The 17,874-nt window shown below is 43.7% G+C and overlaps 1 protein-coding gene across 1 annotated transcript in view; it reads left to right on the top strand.

Annotated features, from left to right (window-relative positions):
• The window catches only part of slc4a1b (solute carrier family 4 member 1b (Diego blood group)), a 45,991-nt gene extending 28,902 nt beyond the window's left edge, over window positions 1-17,089 (top strand). Inside the window, exons 15-18 of the mRNA XM_055921897.1 lie at window positions 378-619; window positions 13,010-13,179; window positions 13,562-13,735; window positions 14,166-17,089. Coding sequence (XP_055777872.1) covers window positions 378-619; window positions 13,010-13,179; window positions 13,562-13,735; window positions 14,166-14,246 — 667 coding nt within the window. The 3' untranslated portion in view covers window positions 14,247-17,089. The remainder of the gene's footprint in view (window positions 1-377; window positions 620-13,009; window positions 13,180-13,561; window positions 13,736-14,165) is intronic.
• The last annotated feature ends 785 nt before the right edge of the window (window positions 17,090-17,874 follow it).

Raw genomic sequence — 17,874 nt, forward strand, 5'->3', positions numbered from 1 at the left:
TTTGCCAAAAATCTGGTTATTTAACTTGTAAATCAGGCCATTTACAAGTGAAATTGTGTGATTGTGAAATAAGTCATTGGATAGAAATTTCAGTTACAAAAGTAACTGAGATATGGAATAATAATTGATTGTGGAAAACATACACAGAGAGCAATATGCTTGTATCTCCACCTTGCCCTCAGAAAGGCTACTGTAGGTTGTAGGGGCTAGGTTGTTTTTTCTGGACAGGGTTACATTATGATGGCCCTGTCCAAAACCCCTATTCCCCATCTCCTACACATTTGTTTCTAAGGATTGTTTCTGGACAAGGCCATAGATACACAATACTTACCCCTAACCTTTACCCATAACCAAACCTTTATTTTCTTCCTTGTCAGTCTGATTGTGAGTAAGCCGGAGAGGAAGATGGTCAAGGGATCTGGCTTCCATCTGGACCTCCTCATCCTGGTGGGCATGGGCGGGTTTGGTGCCATTTTTGGCGTGCCGTGGCTGAGTGCCACCACCGTGCGTTCGGTTACCCACGCCAACGCCCTCACGGTCATGAGCAAGGGGCCCAAGCCGGAGATCGAGAAGGTTGTGGAGCAGAGGGTCAGTGGGATTCTGGTGGCTCTGCTCGTCGGTGAGTGACCTCACTACTTGATCACAGCGGTGGAAAAAGTACCCAATTGTCATACTTGAGTAAAAGTAAAGATACTGTACCTTAATAGAAAATGACTCAAGTAAAAGGTGACCAGGTAAAATACTCCTTGAGTAAAAGTCTAAAAGTATATGGTTTTAAATATACTTAAGGATCAAAAGTTAATGTAATTGCAAAAATATACTTTAGTATCGAAAGCAAATGTATAAATCATTTCCAATTCCTTATATTAAGCAAACCAGACGGCACCATTTTCTTTTCTTTTTTTATGGATAGCCGGGCACACTCCAACACTCAGACACCACTTACAAACGAAGCATGTTTGTTTAGTGAGTCCGTCAGATCAGAAGCAGTACAGATGACCAGGGATGTTCTCTTGATAAGTACATGACTTGAACCATTTACCTGTCCAGCTAAGCATCCAAAATGTAACGAGCACTTTTGGGTGTCAGGGAAAATGTATGGAGTAAAAAGTACATTTTTTTCTTTTGGAATGTAGTGAAAAAAAAGTCTAAGTTGTCAATAATATAAATAGTCATGTAAAGTACAGAGACCCGCCAAAAATACTTAAGTAGTGCTTTATTAAAGTATTTTGACTTAATGTAGTTGTAACGATCTGGGTGTCGTGGGTGTGAAGTCAGGCGCAGGAAACAGAGAGTTCAAGGTAGTGCTCTTTAATGCACACACGGCGGACATAGGCCACCCCACGAAACACTGGGTGCTGAAAAACAAATGCCCCAAACACGGGGACTAAAACAATCCAGCAAAACCCACGAACAGGAACAAACACGTTAGTGTCCAACATACACAAATGTTACCACAAACAATCCCGCACAAAGAAACAGGCGGGCCGGCTGTCTAATAAAGCCCAACTAATCACCACAAACGCATAACAGGTGTAACCAATAAAGAGACAAGGAGGGGGAGGAAAGAATCAGTGGCAGCTAGTAGGCCGGCGACAACGACCGCCGAGCGCCACCCGAACGGGAAGGGGAGCCACCTTCGGTCGGAGTCGTGACAGTAGTTCAAAATACATTCTGAAATACATTAAATAATGTATTTTAGAATATATGTTTAATGCATTTATCGATATATTTGGTAAATACAAAAAAATGCATTTAAATTTATTTCTAAGAAATATATTTTTTAATTAAAATATATGGAAAATATAAAAAATGTGCCAAATCGTATTGTAACAAAATGGTGACTGTCCTAACAATGTAACTTTAAAGATGCACTACGCAGGAATCGCGCCGCCATTTCCTGGTTGCTAAAATTCTAATAGTTTGCCTAATTTCAGTTTATGTGACAAAACAAGCAAGTATAGTGTAGAGCAGTGGTTCCCAAACTTTTATAGTCCCGTACCCCCTCAAATATTCAACCTCCAGCTGCGTACCCCCTCTAGCACCAGGGTCAGCTCACTCTCAATGTTGTTTTTTGCCATCATTGTAAGCCTGCCAAACACACTATACAATACATTTATTAAGCATAAGAATGAGTGTGAGCTTTTGTCACAACCCGGCTGGTGGGAAGTGACAAAGAGCTCTTATCGGCCCAGGGCACAAATAATAGTATAATAATAATCAATAATTGTGCTCTTTATTTATCAATCTTGCATATAAAAACGTATTTGTTCATCAAAAATTGTGAATAACTTACCACAGGTTAATGAGAAGCGTGTGGGCCTCCCTGGTGGCGCAGTGGTCTAAGGCACTGCATCGCAGTGCTAGCTGTGCCACCAGAGATTCTGGGTTTGAGCCCAGGCTCTGTCGCACCCGGCCGCAACCGGGAGGTCCATGGGGCGATGCACAATTGACACAGCATCGTCCGGGTTAGGGAGGGTTTGGCCCGGCAGGGATATCCTTGTCGCATCGCGCACTAGCGCCTCCTGTGGCGGGCCAGCGCAGTGCACGCTGACCAGGTCGCCAGGTGTACAGTGTTTCCTCCGACACATTGGTGCGGCTGGCTTCCGGGTTGGATGTGCATTGTGTCAAGAAGCAGTGCGGCTAGGTTGGGTTGTGTTTCGGAGGACCCATGGCTCTCGATCTTCGCCTCTCCCGAGTCTGTATGGGAGTTGCAGCAATGAGACAAGACTGTAACTACTACCAATTGGATACCACGAAATTGGGGTAAAAAAAAAAAAAAAAAAAAATGAGAAGGGTGTGTTTGAAAGGATGCACATAACTCTGCAATGTTGGGTTGTATCGGAGAGTCTCAGTTTTATATCATTTTCCACACACAGCTTGTGCTTGCATTTAGTTTTCATGCTAGTGAGGTCTGAGAATCCACTCTCACATAGGTACGTGGTTGCAAAGGGCATCAGTGTCTTAACAGCACAATTTGCCAAGGCAAGAAACTCTGAGCATGTTCCAACATGTTTTAAGCAGACTACCATAGTCCCTGTGCCTAAGAATACCAAGGTAACCTGCCTAAACGACTACCGACTTGTAGCACTCACGTCTGTAGCCATGAAATGCTTTGAAAGGCTGGTCATGGCTCACTTCCACACCATTATCCCAGAAACCCTAGACCCACTCCAATTTGCATACCACCCCAACAGATCCACAGGTGATGCAATCTCTATTGCACTCCACACTGCCCTTTCACATCTGGACAAATGGAACACCTATGTGAGAATGCTATTCATTGACTACAGCTCAGCATTCAACACCATAGTGCCCGCAAAGCTCATCAATAAGCTAAGGACCCTGGGACTAAAAACCTCCCTCTGCAACTGGATCCTGGACTTCCTGACGGGCCGCCCCAGGTGGTAAGGCTAGGTAACAACACATCCGCCATGCTGATCCTCAACACAGGGGCCCCTCAGGGTTGCGTGTTCAGTCCTCTCCTGTATTCCCTGTTCACCTATGACTGCACGGCCAGGCACGACTCCAGCACCCTCATTAAGTTTGCCAATGACACAACAGTGGTAGGCCTGATCACCGACAAAGACGTGACAGCCTATAGGGAGGAGACCTGGCCGTGTGGTGCCAGGACAACAACCTCTCCCTCAACGTGATCAAGACAAAGGAGATGATTGTGGACTACAGGAAAAAGTGGACCGAGCACGCCCCCATTCTCAGCGACTGGGCTGCAGTGGAGCAAGTTGAGAGCTTCAAGTTCCTTGATGTCCACATCACCAACAATCGAACATGGTCCAAGCACACCAAGACAGTCATTAAGAGGGCACAACAAAACATATTCCCCCTCAGGAGGCTGAAAAGATTTTACATAGGTCCTCAGATCCACCACCATACAGCTGCACCATCGATAGCATCCTGACTGGTGGCATCACTGCCTGGTATGGCAACTGCTCGGCCTCCGACCGCAAGGCACGAACAGCCCTAGTACATCACCTTGGCCATGCTTCTTGCCATCCAGGACCTCTATACCAGGCGGTGTCAGAGGAAGACCCTAAGACTCCAGCCACCCTAGTCATAGACTGTTCTCTCTGCTACAGCACGCAAGCGGTATCAGAGCACCAAGTCTAGGTCCAAGAGGCTTCTAAACAGCTTCTACCCCCAAGCCATAAGACTCCTGAACACCTAATCAAATGGCTACCCAGACTATTTGTATTTTGCACACAAAGCAATCATACAATGATGGAAAGACCTGTGTGTTGTCCTTGTTAATGCAGACAGAAAAGATCTCCAACTTTTTAATCATAGCCTCAATTGTGTCCCACACGTTGAATATAGTTGTGGAGAGTTCCTGTAATCCTATATTCAGATCATTCAGGCAAGAAAAACATCACCCAGATAGGCCAGTCGTGTGAGAAACTCATCATCATGCAAGTGGTCAGACAAGTGAAAATGATGGTCAATAAAGAAAACTTTAAGCTCGTCTCTCAATTTAAAAAAAAAGTGTCAGTACTTTGCCCCTTGTTAACCAGCGTTACATGGTCGCTGCCCATATCATTGCATAATGCAGAAAATAAACGAGAGTTTAGAGGCCTTGCTTTAACAAAGTTAACCATTTTCACGGTAGTGTCCAAAACGCCTTTCAAGCTGTCAGGCATTCCCTTGGCAGCAAGAGCCTCTCGGTGGATGCTGCAGTGTACCCAAGTAGTGTCGGGAGCAACTGCTTGCACGCGCGTTACCACTCCACTATGTCACCCCTGTCATGGCTTTTGCGCCATCTGTACAGAAAACAACAAATCTTGACCACCAAGGTCCATTTGATGTCACAAAGCTGTCTAGTACTTTAAAAATATCCTCTCATGTTGTCCTGGTTTCCAGTGGTTTGCAGAAGAGGATGTCTTCCTTAACTCTCTGAACCACCCATCCCGGATCCGGGATCATTGTCATCAGAAACGCTGACTAGCATAGCCTAGCATAGCGCCACAGGTAAATAATATAATATAATATCATGAAATCACAAGTCCAATACAGCAAATTAAAGATAAACATCTTGTGAATCCAGCCAACATGTCTGATTTTTAAAATGTTTTACAGTGAAAACACAACATACACAACATGTTAGCTCACCACCATATCCAAACAAACACAGCCATTTTTTTCACAGCAAAGATAGCTTTCACAAAACCCACAAATAGAGATAAAATTAATCACTAACCTTTGAACATCTTCATCAGATGACAGTCATATGACATCATGTTATACAATACATTTATGTTTTTTTCGATAATGTGCATATTTATAGCCACAAATCGTGGTTTTACATTGACGCCATGTTCAGAAATGGCTCCAAAATAGCCAGAATAATTACAGAGAGCAACGTGAAATACAGAAATACTCATCAGAAAACTTTGATGAAAGATACATGTTGTACATATAATTAAAGATAAACATCTTGTGAATCCAGCCAACATGTCCGATTTTTTTAATGTTTTACAGCGAAAACACAACATATATTTATGTTAGCTCACCACCATATCCAAAAAAACACAGCCATTTTTTCACAGCAAAGATAGCTTTCACAAAACCCACAAATAGAGATAAAATTAATCACTAACCTTTGAACATCTTCATCAGATGACAGTCATATGACATCATGTTATACAATACATTTATGTTTTTTTCGATAATGTGCATATTTATAGCCACAAATCGTGGTTTTACATTGGCGCCATGTTCAGAAATGGCTCCAAAATAGCCAGAATAATTACAGAGAGTAACGTGAAATACAGAAATACTCATCATAAAACTTTGATGAAAGATACATGTTTTACATATAATTAAAGATACACTGGTTCTTAATGCAACCGCTGTGTTAGATTTAAAAAAATAACTTTAGTAAAAAGCATCCCATGCAATAATCTGAGACGGCGCTCAGCCATTCTCCGCCATGTTGGAGTCAACAGAAATACGAAATTACATCATAAATATTCCCTTACCTTTGATGAACTTTCATCAGAATGCGGTGCCAGGAATCCTAGTTCCACAATAAATCGTTGTTCTGTTTTATAATGTCCATTACTTCTGTTGAATTAGCAACTTTGGCTAGCATGTGTAGTTCACGTGTCCATACAAATTTACGCTAATGAACGAAAACTTTAAAAAGTGATATTACAAATCGAATAAACTGGTCAAACTCAGTTGAGAATCAATCTTCAGGATGTTTTTCTCATATATATCCAATAACGTCCCAAACGGAGCATTTCTTCATGTCTATATAACCCATGGCAGAGAAGGACATCACATGCCCAGTGTGCGTGACCAAGAACTGGCAATCTGCCTGACCAGTCACTCCAATGGCTCTCATCCGGTCCCACATCAAGCTAAATGCTTCATTCCACGTTCTACTGCCTGTTGACATCTAGTGGAAGGCCTATGAAGTGCATACAGATCCATAAATATAGGAGAATTTAATAGGCGATGACTTTCACAGCGACCCATTTCAGAATTTTCATTTCCTGTTTGGAAGTTTGCCTGCCATATGAGTTCTGTTTTACTCACAGATATAATTCAAACAGTTTTAGAAACTTCGGATTGTTTTCTATCTAATAGTAATAATAATATGCATATCATATGATCTAGGACAGAGTACGAGGCCATTCAATTTGGGCACCAATTCATCCAAAAGTGAAAATGTCGCCCCCTATCCTAGAGAAGTTAATTGATCCCCCAAAAACATAATAGACACATACCAGGAGCTGTGCCAGACCCGCCACATCTGTTGACTCATCCAGCTGTAACGCATATAATTCACTGTCTTGTATGCGAAGCAGTAATTGTTTCTAAACATCTCTTGCGGTGTCACTGATGCGTCGTGAAACAGTGTTGTTTGATGAAGGCATTGTCTGTATAGTTTTTTTGGCCTTTCCCCCCAGCATTGTTCCAGCCATATCCGCAGTAGCAGGAAGAATTAAGTCCTCCACAATAGTATGGGGCTTGCCTGTCCTAGTCACTCGGTAGCTCACCATATAAGACGCTTCTAGCCCCTTCTTATTAATGGTATCTGTTGATTTTATACATGTCTTACTACTCAAAAGTCATGTTTATTCTCGCTCAAAAAACTCCCATGGCTTATTTTTCAATTTGTCATGTTTCGTTTCTAAATGTCTGCTTAAGAGTGAAGGTTTCCCGTGAGAGAGTAACGGTTAATGTGATTGGATGTTAATTGTTTGACTAGGCTACCTGTATTTGACATTGTGTTGTTATTTCGCTGAACACTAGATGGTTTGATTTTATTTTTGCTAGTGAAACGAGGCTACTCAGGCGAGAAAAAAACTCACCCAAATGTATAGCCTCGTTGTAAAATATAAATGTACTGTTTGAAAAGAAGAATTTGAATCAAATTTTTATTTGGCGTACCTCCGACGGCGTTGCGCGTACCCCTGTGAATTATAATATAGCATTTTTAAATGTTTGAAGCTGGTGTACAAAACCGAAAGTAAAATACGCAAAAACAAAACTTAAGAATGGGAAGTATAGAAATAGAGCTCATGGAACAGATCTACTGCTTCTTAGACTTCCTTTCAATGAGAATGACAGATCTACACTGAACAAAAAGATACACGCAACATGCAACAATTCCAACGATTTTACTGAGATACAGTTCATATAAGGAAATCAGTCAATTGAAAATAATTCATTAGGCCCTAATCTATGGATTTCACATGACTGGCAATAAGATATGCATCTGTTGGTCACATATACCTTTACAAAAGGTAGGGGCACAAAGTGAGGTCCATACAGAAATGGTTTGTCGAGATCGGTGTCGACCCCATCAAACAGCTTTGGAATAAATTGGAATGCCAACTGCGAGCCAGAATGCAAACTAATCGCCCAACAAGTCCCCGCAGCAATGTTCCAACATCTAGTAGAAAGCCTTCCCAGAAGAGCGGAGGCTGTTATAGCAGCAAAGAGAGGACCAACTATATTTACATTTACATTTAACTATTAATGCCCATGATTTTGGAATGAGATGTTCGACGAACAGGTGACCACATACCTGCTCTAGAGAACTCTGGAACAACGGTACAGTGAAGCCTAATCATTACAACAATTATTAACTTGTTTTAAAAAATTGGCCCCACTGGTGCTCCCAAAATTACATTTCAGGTCGCACAGCCAAATATATAAGAGCATATGCGACCAAAATGGTACCACTTAAGAGCCCTGGTTGTAAGGTATAACAATAACCATAGGAGCCACGAAAATAATTTGTACACTATGTTCGGTTTCCTTTCGAAGTCAAAATCACCACAGAAACAACCTTTCGAAATGGCAATAAACAACCATATTTTCAGGGGAACAAGTACAAAGATATAGCTGTCTGATTATCACCTGCCATATGCAGAGTACATGACCCGATGTTTACTAATTCCAGTGGTGGAAAAAGTACCCAATTGTCATACGTGAGTAAAAGTAAAAAAGTAAACCTTAATAGAAAATGGCTGAAGTAGGAAAGTAACTCAGTATAATAGTAGTTGAGTAATAGTATAAAATTATTTGGTTTTAAATATACTTAAGTATCAAAAGTAAAAGTATAAATCATTTCAAATTCCTTATACTAAGCAAATCAGGAAGCACACTTTTTAGATTTTTTTTTAAGGCACACTCCAACACTGTTTAGTGAGTCTACCAGATCAGAGGAAGTAAGCATGACCAGGGATGTTCTCTTGATAAGTGCGTGAATGGGACTATTTTCCTGTCCTGGTAAGCATTCAAAATGTAACGAGTACTTTTAGGTGTCAGGAAAAATATTTTAAGTAAAAAGGACATTATTTTCTTTAGTAATGTAGTGGAGTAAAAGTAAAATGTGTCAAAAATATAAACAGTAAAGTAAAGATACCAAGAAAGAAACTGCTTAAGTAGTGCTTTAAAGTAGCTTTACTTAAATATTTTACACCACTGACTAAATACAAAAACCTTGAGAAACATACACATAGGATATAGCCATAAACCAGGGGAGGCTGGTTGGGGGACATATAGGAGGACGGGTTCATTTTAATGGCTGGAATGGTATAAATGGAACAGAGTTAAACACATTGTTTCCATGGTTTTGATGTGTTTAGTACCATTCCATTGATTCCATTCCAGACATTACAATGAGCCATTCCTCCCTATAACTCCGCCAACCAGCCTCCACTGCCACACACAATACAGTAACTGTTCACTGTGTCCTTTTTGCAGTATTATTGATAGATAGTGGCCCATTTTATACTGTTGTTGTAACGGCGTTCCTCCTCTTCATACGAAGAGGAGGAGTAGTGATTCGACCAACGTGCAGCGGGTTGTGAATACATAATGATTTATTAGACAGACGACGAAACACGAAAACAAACACTTGGAATGATTTACAAAATAACAAAACAACGTAGACTGACCTGAACTTAAGAACTTACATGTAACACGCAGAACGCAAGAACAGGGAAAAAACAGACTACACAAAAACCGAACAAATAAACATACCGAAAACAGTCCCGTGTGGCGCAACATACACAGACACGGAAGACAACCACCCAAAACAAACAATGTGAAACAACCTACCTTAATATGACTCTCAATTAGAGGAAACGCCAAACACCTGCCTCTAATTGAGCCATTCCAGGCAACCCATTAACCCAACATAGAAAACACATAACATAGACTACCCACCCAAAACTCACGCCCTGACCACTTAAACACATACCACACAACAGAAAACAGGTCAGGAACGTGACAGAACACCCCCCCCCCTCAAGGTGCGAACTCCGGGCGCACCCCTAAAACTCAAGGGGAGGGTCTGGGTGGGCATCTGTCCGCGGTGGCGGCTCCGGCGGTGGGCGAGGACACCACTGCACCACTGTCTTTGTCCCCCTCCTTAGCGTCCTTTGAGTGGCGACCCTCGCCCCCAACCATGGTCCAGGAACCCTCACTAAGGCCCCTCCACAATAGAGGAGACAACTCAGGACAGAGAGGTAGCTAAGGACAAAGAGGTAGCTACGTACAAAGAGGTAGCTCAGGACAGAGAGGTAGCTCAGGACAGAGAGGTAGCTCAGGACAGAGGGACAACTCAGGACTAGTGGCAGCTCCGGACTGAGTGGCAGCTCCGGACTGAGTGGCAGCTCCGGACTGAGTGGCAGCTCCGGACTGAGTGGCAGCTCCGGACTGAGTGGCAGCTCCGGACTGTAGGGCAGCTACGGACTGTAGGGCAGCTCCGGACTGTAGGGCAGCTCCGGACTGTAGGGCAGCTTCGGACTGTAGGGCAGCTCCGGACTGTAGGGCAGCTCATGACTGTAGGGCAGCTCCGGACTGTAGGGCAGCTCATGACTGGAGGGCAGCTCATGACTGGAGGGCAGCTCATGACTGGAGGGCAGCTCATGACTGGAGGGCAGCTCATGACTGGAGGGCAGCTCATGACTGGTTGGCGGTTCTGGCAGCTCCTGACTGGCTGGCGGCTCTGGCAGCTCCTGACTGGCTGGCGGTTCTGGCAGCTCCTGACTGGCTGGCGGCTCCGGCGGCTCCTGACTGGCTGGCGGCTCTGGCGGCTTCTGACTAGCTGGCGGCTCCGGCGGCTCCTGACTGGCTGGCGGCTCTGGCGGCTCCTGACTGGCTGGCGGCTCTGGCGGCTCCTGACTGGCTGGCGGCTCTGGCGGCTCCTGACTGGCTGGCGGCTCTGGCGGCTCCTGACTGGCTGGCGGCTCTGGCGGCTCCTGACTGGCTGGCGGCTCTGGCGGCTCCTGACTGGCTGGCGGCTCTGGCGGCTCCTGACTGGCTGGCGGCTCTGGCGGCTCCTGACTGGCTGGCGGCTCTGGCGGCTCCTGACTGGGTGGCGGCTCTGGCGGCTCCTGACTGGCTGGCGGCTCTGGCGGCTCCTGACTGGATGGCGGCTCTGGCGGCTCCTGACTGGCTGGCGGCTCTGGCGGCTCCTGACTGGCTGGCGGCTCTGGCGGCTCCTGACTGTCTGACGGCTCTGGCGGCTCCTGACTGGCTGACGGCTCTAATGGCTCGGGACAGACGGGCGGCTCTAATGGCTCGTGGCAGACAGATGGCTCAGAAGGCACTGGGCAGACGGATGGATCAGACGGCGCTGGGCAGACGAATGGCTCAGACGGCGCTGGGCAGACGGATGGCTCAGACGGCGCTGGGCAGATGGATGGCTCAGACGGTGCTGGGCAGACGAGCAGTGCAGGCGGCGTTGGGCAGACAGCCGACTCTGACCTGCTGAGGCGCACAGTAGGCCTGGTGCGTGGTGCCGGAACTGGTGGACCCGGACTGGAGACACGCACCTCAAGGCTAGTACGGGGAACAACAACAGGGCACACTGGACTCTCAATGCGCACTATAGGCCTGGTGCGTGGTACCGGAACTGGAGGTACCGGGCTGAGGGCACGCACATCAGGGCGAGTGCGGGGAGAAGGAACAGTGCGTACAGGGCTCTGGAGACGCACAGGTGGCTTAGTGCGTGGTGCCGGAACTAGAGGCACTGGGCTGGAGACACGCACCATAGGGAGAGTGCGTGGAGGAGGAACAGGGCTCTGGAGACGCACTGGAAGCCTGGTGCGTGGTGTAGAAACTGGTGGTACTGAGCTGGGGCGGGAAGGTGGCGCCGGATATACCGGACCGTGTAGGCGTAATGGCTCCCTTGAGCACTGAGCCTGCCCAACCTTACCTGGTTGAATGTTCCCCGTCGCCCGACCAGTGCGGGGAGGTGGAATAACCCGCACCGGGCTATGTAGGCGAACCGGGGACACCATACGTAAGGCTGGTGCCATGTAAGCCGGCCCGAGGAAACGTACTGGTGGCCAGATATGTAGGGCCGGCTTCATGACATTTAGCTCAATGCCCAATCTAGCCCTACGAGTGCAGGAAGGTGGAATAACCCGCACCGGGCTCTGAACACGTACAGGAGACACCGTGCGCTCTACTGCGTAACACGGTGTCTGCCCGTACTCCCGCTCTCCACGGTTAGCCTGGGAAGTGGGCACAGGTCTCCTACCTGCCCTCGGCCCACTACCTCTTAGCCCACTACCTCTTAGCCCCCCCCCCCCCCCAAGAAATTTTTGGGTAGTACTCACGGGCTTTTCGGGCTTCCGTGCTAGACGAGCCCCCTCATAACGCAGGTTCCTCTCTCCGGTTTCCTCCGCTCTCCGAGCTGCCTCCAGCTGTTCCCATGGGAGGCTATCCTTTCCAGCCAGGATCTCCTCCCATGTGTAGCAACCCTTACCGTCCAAAACATCCTCCCATGTCCATTCCTCCTTCTTGCGCTGTCGTTGCTGTCCGTTAACCCGCTGCTTGATCTGGGTTTGGTGGGTGGTTCTGTAACGGCGTTCCTCCTCTTCATACGAAGAGGAGGAGTAGTGATTCGACCAACGTGCAGCGGGTTGTGAATACATAATGATTTATTAGACAGACGACGAAACACGAAAACAAACACTTGGAATGATTTACAAAGTAACAAAACAATGTAGACTGACCTGAACTTAAGAACTTATATGTAACACGCAGAACGCAAGAACAGGGAAAAAACAGACTACACAAAAACCGAACGAACAAACATACCGAAAACAGTCCCGTGTGGCGCAACATACACAGACACGGAAGACAACCACCCACAACAAACAATGTGAAACAACCTACCTTAATATGACTCTCAATTAGAGGAAACGCCAAACACCTGCCTCTAATTGAGAGCCATACCAGGCAACCCATTAACCCAACATAGAAAACACATAACATAGACTACCCACCCAAAACTCACGCCCTGACCACTTAAACACATACCACACAACAGAAAACAGGTCAGGAACGTGACAGTAGTATTGTTTTCCCTAGGTGAAAACAGATCTAGGATCATTTTCACCCCCCAATCCTAACCTTAACCATTAGTGGGGGAAATGCAAAACTGACCCCATCAGTGTTTAGGGGAATCTTCATCCTTCACCTGTATTGACAAAGCTAATTAATACCTGTTTGTATCCAGGTCTGTCCATTCTCATGGAGCCCATCCTGAAGATGATTCCGATGACGGCTCTGTTCGGGATCTTCCTCTACATGGGAATCACCTCGCTCAACGGGATCCAGTTGTGGGATCGCATTCTGCTCCTGCTCGTCCCCAAGAAATACCACCCCAACGAGCCCTACGCCACCAGGGTATATTAACAGACAGCAAATCCCTGACACAGTATGCCCACTGTATCAGGGATCTGGGCAAAATGTGGCATATGATGTGACGTCTTTATGACACCATTTTCTAGTTATAAACTGTTTTTTGGTTGAGAAGAGGCAATATAACCAGATTACAACCAACTGGACTCTTACAACCAGTTAAAGACTAGATCAAGACGCCATGGGAAAGATGTCATATTTTGGTTATGATGTGTTTGTTTTTGTAGGTCAGATTACCAGATTACGATATCAACGCTGCATGCCTCTGTATTCTTGTGTATTGGCTAGGACTCCCTCAAAAAGGAGATGGTATTAGTAAATAAATAAGAATCAGATTTCCCTTTCGCCCTATTCATACTTGCACTAGGTGTCAACGGGCAGGATGCACCTATACACAGCCATCCAGGTGGTGTGTCTTGCAGTGCTGTGGATCGTCAAGTCCAGCCCGGCCTCCCTGGCCCTGCCTTTCGTTCTCATCCTCACTATCCCCCTCCGCATGGCCATGACCGGACGCTTCTTCACCGAACTGGAGATGAAATGTGTAAGTAGACATCAGGGTGTTGTGTGTGTGGTCCTATTATTAAAGCTTGGTGCTGGTATTGGTAAAGTTGTGTGTTCAATTCCCAAAGGGGATCAGATACACATACGAAAAAAGGAATGCACCCACTGTACTGCAAGTTGCTTTGAATAAAATGATCTACTAAGTGGCATATTATTATTATTTGTACAATACAGAACAATACAGTACAATGAAGCATACCTACAGACAACCTCACTCCCACCCTCATCTATACCATGCTGTTCATCATTGAGGGTTGAGGGTTGAATTCATTTGAAATCAGTCAATCGAAGGCCTTTGTTTGGTTTGGTCTCATACATAAAGCAACCAATGAGCACAATGTTTGTTGAGGTTGACATCGAATGAGATTGTTCCTTACTGTTATGTATTTCCTTGTTCTGTTGTGTTTCAGTTGGACGCCGACGACGCTAAGGTTACATTTGAGGAGGAACCTGGACAGGATGTCTACAATGAAACTCAGATGCCATTGTAGACATCTGGACCCGCCATTTTTATCCAAAAGCCCTTTATTTTATTTATCTGACATGACAAAGTATTTGAATAGGATTCTTGTTTTTGTCGACTACCGTATGAACTGACATATATATCTTTTGGACTGTTTTTAAACCATCATGAAGCCCAAATAGTAGGTTATGACCCTTAGATTTCAAATATAAGAAATTGTCAGTAAAAGAAAATTATTTTTTAAAGAGTTTATACCTTCTGTATATTTGCCTATTTCTTTCCAGTCAAACATTCCTGCAGCCATATATGTGTGTATTTATGCAGCAAACAGCTCTCCCCATCATAATAATACTTTGGCCTATGATAGTGTGTTAATTTCATATTGCCCTATTGACTTTCCACCTCTGTAAGGCCTTTAAAAAGGTTTTGACTTAGAACTATTATCTTGCAAAAAAATTGTACAAGAAGGCTTCATTCCATATAAGAATGATGTTTTGCACGTCTGCCCACTATTATGGTATTTTTTTAACAGTTGACCTGAAACGCAGACCGCTGTAGACTGCGGCCATATCAGTGTCAATATCTTTCACATTGTTAAGGAGTTTTATCCATGAATTACAAACCTACCATATGACTGAAGAAGCAAAATCACTCAAACTTGCCTTTCGGATAACTTTTAGGTATTGTTTTACGTATTGATATGAAATACCATGGAGATGGGATAAATTCTTAAAATGCTTTTATTTTAATTTAAACACCTAGTGATTGTGGAATGTTATTGATTTAAATATTGTATAAGAGAGATTTGAACCATAGAGCTCGCAAGCTTGTAGTCCTAAAAATAGAAATGAGTAACCTCTGGTTTGTTTAGCCATTCCAATGGGGAAAATTAATGGAGAAAGAATGTTTTGGGAGAAATTTTGAAAAAAAGTTTGAGGAGATCTTATAAATTTTGTTCTATGAGATAATATCAGTCAGTTAGCATGACCTTCATGAATTATGAAGCCTTTATGTGCTGTATGTGCTTGTTTTGATTACATAAATGCTTCGACATTCACAAAAAATTACGTTAGCGGATGAAGATTATCTCATAGAACAAACGTTAAGATCTCCTAAACCTGTGTTTGCTACAGACCTTATTTTCAGCGTTTATCCAAAACCCCTCTAAAATAACCATTCATTTTCGCATAGGCTTTGGCAAACGAAATGTGTTGGTTAGTGCCTATAGAAAGACACCATTACTATTATCTATATGTACATACATCAAAGCTAAAATCATAAATTAAAAGTATATTTGAAGAGAGGATGGAGGGATGCATAGGGGTGTGTTTAATTGAACTTTTTATTGATAGGTCTGACAGTGTTTCTTTGTTGTTGTGATCTCTTCTCAACATCAATTAAATGCTTAAAAAATATATACATATAGTGATTTCACTTTTTTTGTATTCGTCACTAATCGGATGCCGTCGGTAAATCTTCCCTTTCGTCCATCTGATTGGTTACTTTGCACTGAGCCGCTCATACTTAAAAAAAATAATAATAATAATAATAATTATTTTTTATTTTTTAAATTTAAACACGGACATATGAGAGAAGGTAACTTGCATTGGCAGGGGGTAGGTTAGAGATGGCGTCCCTTAATGAAGCAAGAAAGAGATTTCACTGCGGAAAAGTGGAATATTTTCACAAGGAGTCGTTTAATTGGATTTCGGAGGAGGAATGGAGGGAAAAATAGAGGTAGAAGAGTTGAAGAGAATGAGCGAGGCAGAGGTAGAATCTGTTGAAGATGGCAGAAAATAGGGAGGAGGTGTGTCGTAGAAGATTGGTGTCAGGTGCAAACAGTGTTCCCTACACCAGATCGAGTTCTGGGGGTGAAATGGAAGCGAATGAGGGCGAGTTAAGTGAGGTGGAAAGTGTGGTGAAGACGGAGCCTAATCCATTTGTGGTTTCAGGGTGGGTGGGGAAGGAGTTGGTTTGAGTTGAATCGGCGTGGAATTATGATAAACTGGAATTTTTCTTCAAAACAGGTTGTAAAAGCATGTTAGACATTTATAGAATAAATCATACCTAGTTTGATTCTGTGACAAACAGTGAATTAGTTATTGATTTATACAGCTTTAAATAGCATTTTAAAGATTGTGTGTATTTCAATCAACTGGATTTTTTTTTTAATCTAAACAAAGGTCTAGCATACTTTTACAACACTTATAGAACTAACCATATCAATTTTTATGTTTCTGTGATAATCAATTAAATAGTTGGTTAGAAGTTAGTTCGTTAGCTAACTATAACTAACTAGTAATCTGTGAATGAATGTTTTCCCTCTACAGTATGTGGTTAATTTTCAGAATGCGATAATTAGGTAACAATGAGGCGTTGCTTGTTAAACAAGTGTAGCTGGGCCTGTCTTAAGATGGATGTCACTATAGAGGTGAAAGGAACACCACACACGTTCCCTCTTTCTCAATTTTACAATACAGTGGCTAAAAAGGGGTATGCCAGGTGTACTCTCTGCCTGAAAGAGATAAATTATGCCAACAAAGGGTATAATTCTCTGGTGGCACAGATGTCCACTGGCAGAAAGTGTACAATGTAATAATGTTCAGTGTAGCCCAGAGATATTGCTTTTGTTGTGTTGAACTTGACAGTAACACTTGTGAGTGAGGGGGGGATTCTTACATTTTTACTCAGTGAACGTTATTTTTGCACACATGTAGCCTTGTGCACTTGATCGATGTCTATAGTGGCCACTATAATAGAGCAAAAATAGAATGCATGTTTGTTTCATTCTATTTCTACGTTATGTTTTTCTCCCCCAAGTGCAATATTTAGGTGTGTGTGGTCACAAGCGTTTTATTATAAAGGCTGTCATGGCTAACTGCAATATTAATGTATTGTTCTTTCTCATTTGCAGTAGGCAACAAGTCTAGGCAACAAATAACATTGGATTGCTTTCTTTAAATTTTTTAGCTGTGAGTTAGGTTCACATTAACCACTTATTTTACACACAGAGACTGATCATGTAAATCATATTCTTTGTTGTTTAATTAGTTAAAACCTACATTTCCACCTAGCAGGATTTTTTTGCATGTTTCAGTGCAACAAAAAAGTGTCACCCATCCCTGCTTTAGTCAGAACTGACTTTTTGTAGCACGTTAGAAACATTTTCGCAGCAGATTAGGAGAATTAACATAGCAGGTTAGGATAATTAGGTTAGGGAATGGGTTAACTAAAATGCAAAAAAAAAAATCTACCTTTGACAAAAGCTGTATTCCAGTTGAGTGTGGATTCTGGGGACGAACCGTTTTTATTATGGTGTTTAAGACAACTGGAAACACGAAAAACTGAACTAATTAAAATCATGACATCAGTGATCATATCGGAAAGCCGGAGCTGTAGAAAGATGCTGGTGTTCCTGAGTTGGATGACCATTCGAAACGATTTACTCAGTCGGAGCTCATTTTTTCTGAGTTCACAGTTGTCTTGAACGCACTGAAGTTAGAGGTCAGAGACTTGTCGTGGGAAACGACCAATCGGAGGAGAGAGTGTGACTATGCGCCTGACCAGCTTGCAGGGGCAGACTATTTATTTATTTGTTTATTTATACACTAGATGACCAATAGAGGGCGCTGTGTTGAAGCCTCCGTGCCTCCATC

This window comes from Salvelinus fontinalis, chromosome 1 (genome assembly GCF_029448725.1).
Source record: "Salvelinus fontinalis isolate EN_2023a chromosome 1, ASM2944872v1, whole genome shotgun sequence".
NCBI lineage: Eukaryota > Metazoa > Chordata > Actinopteri > Salmoniformes > Salmonidae > Salvelinus > Salvelinus fontinalis.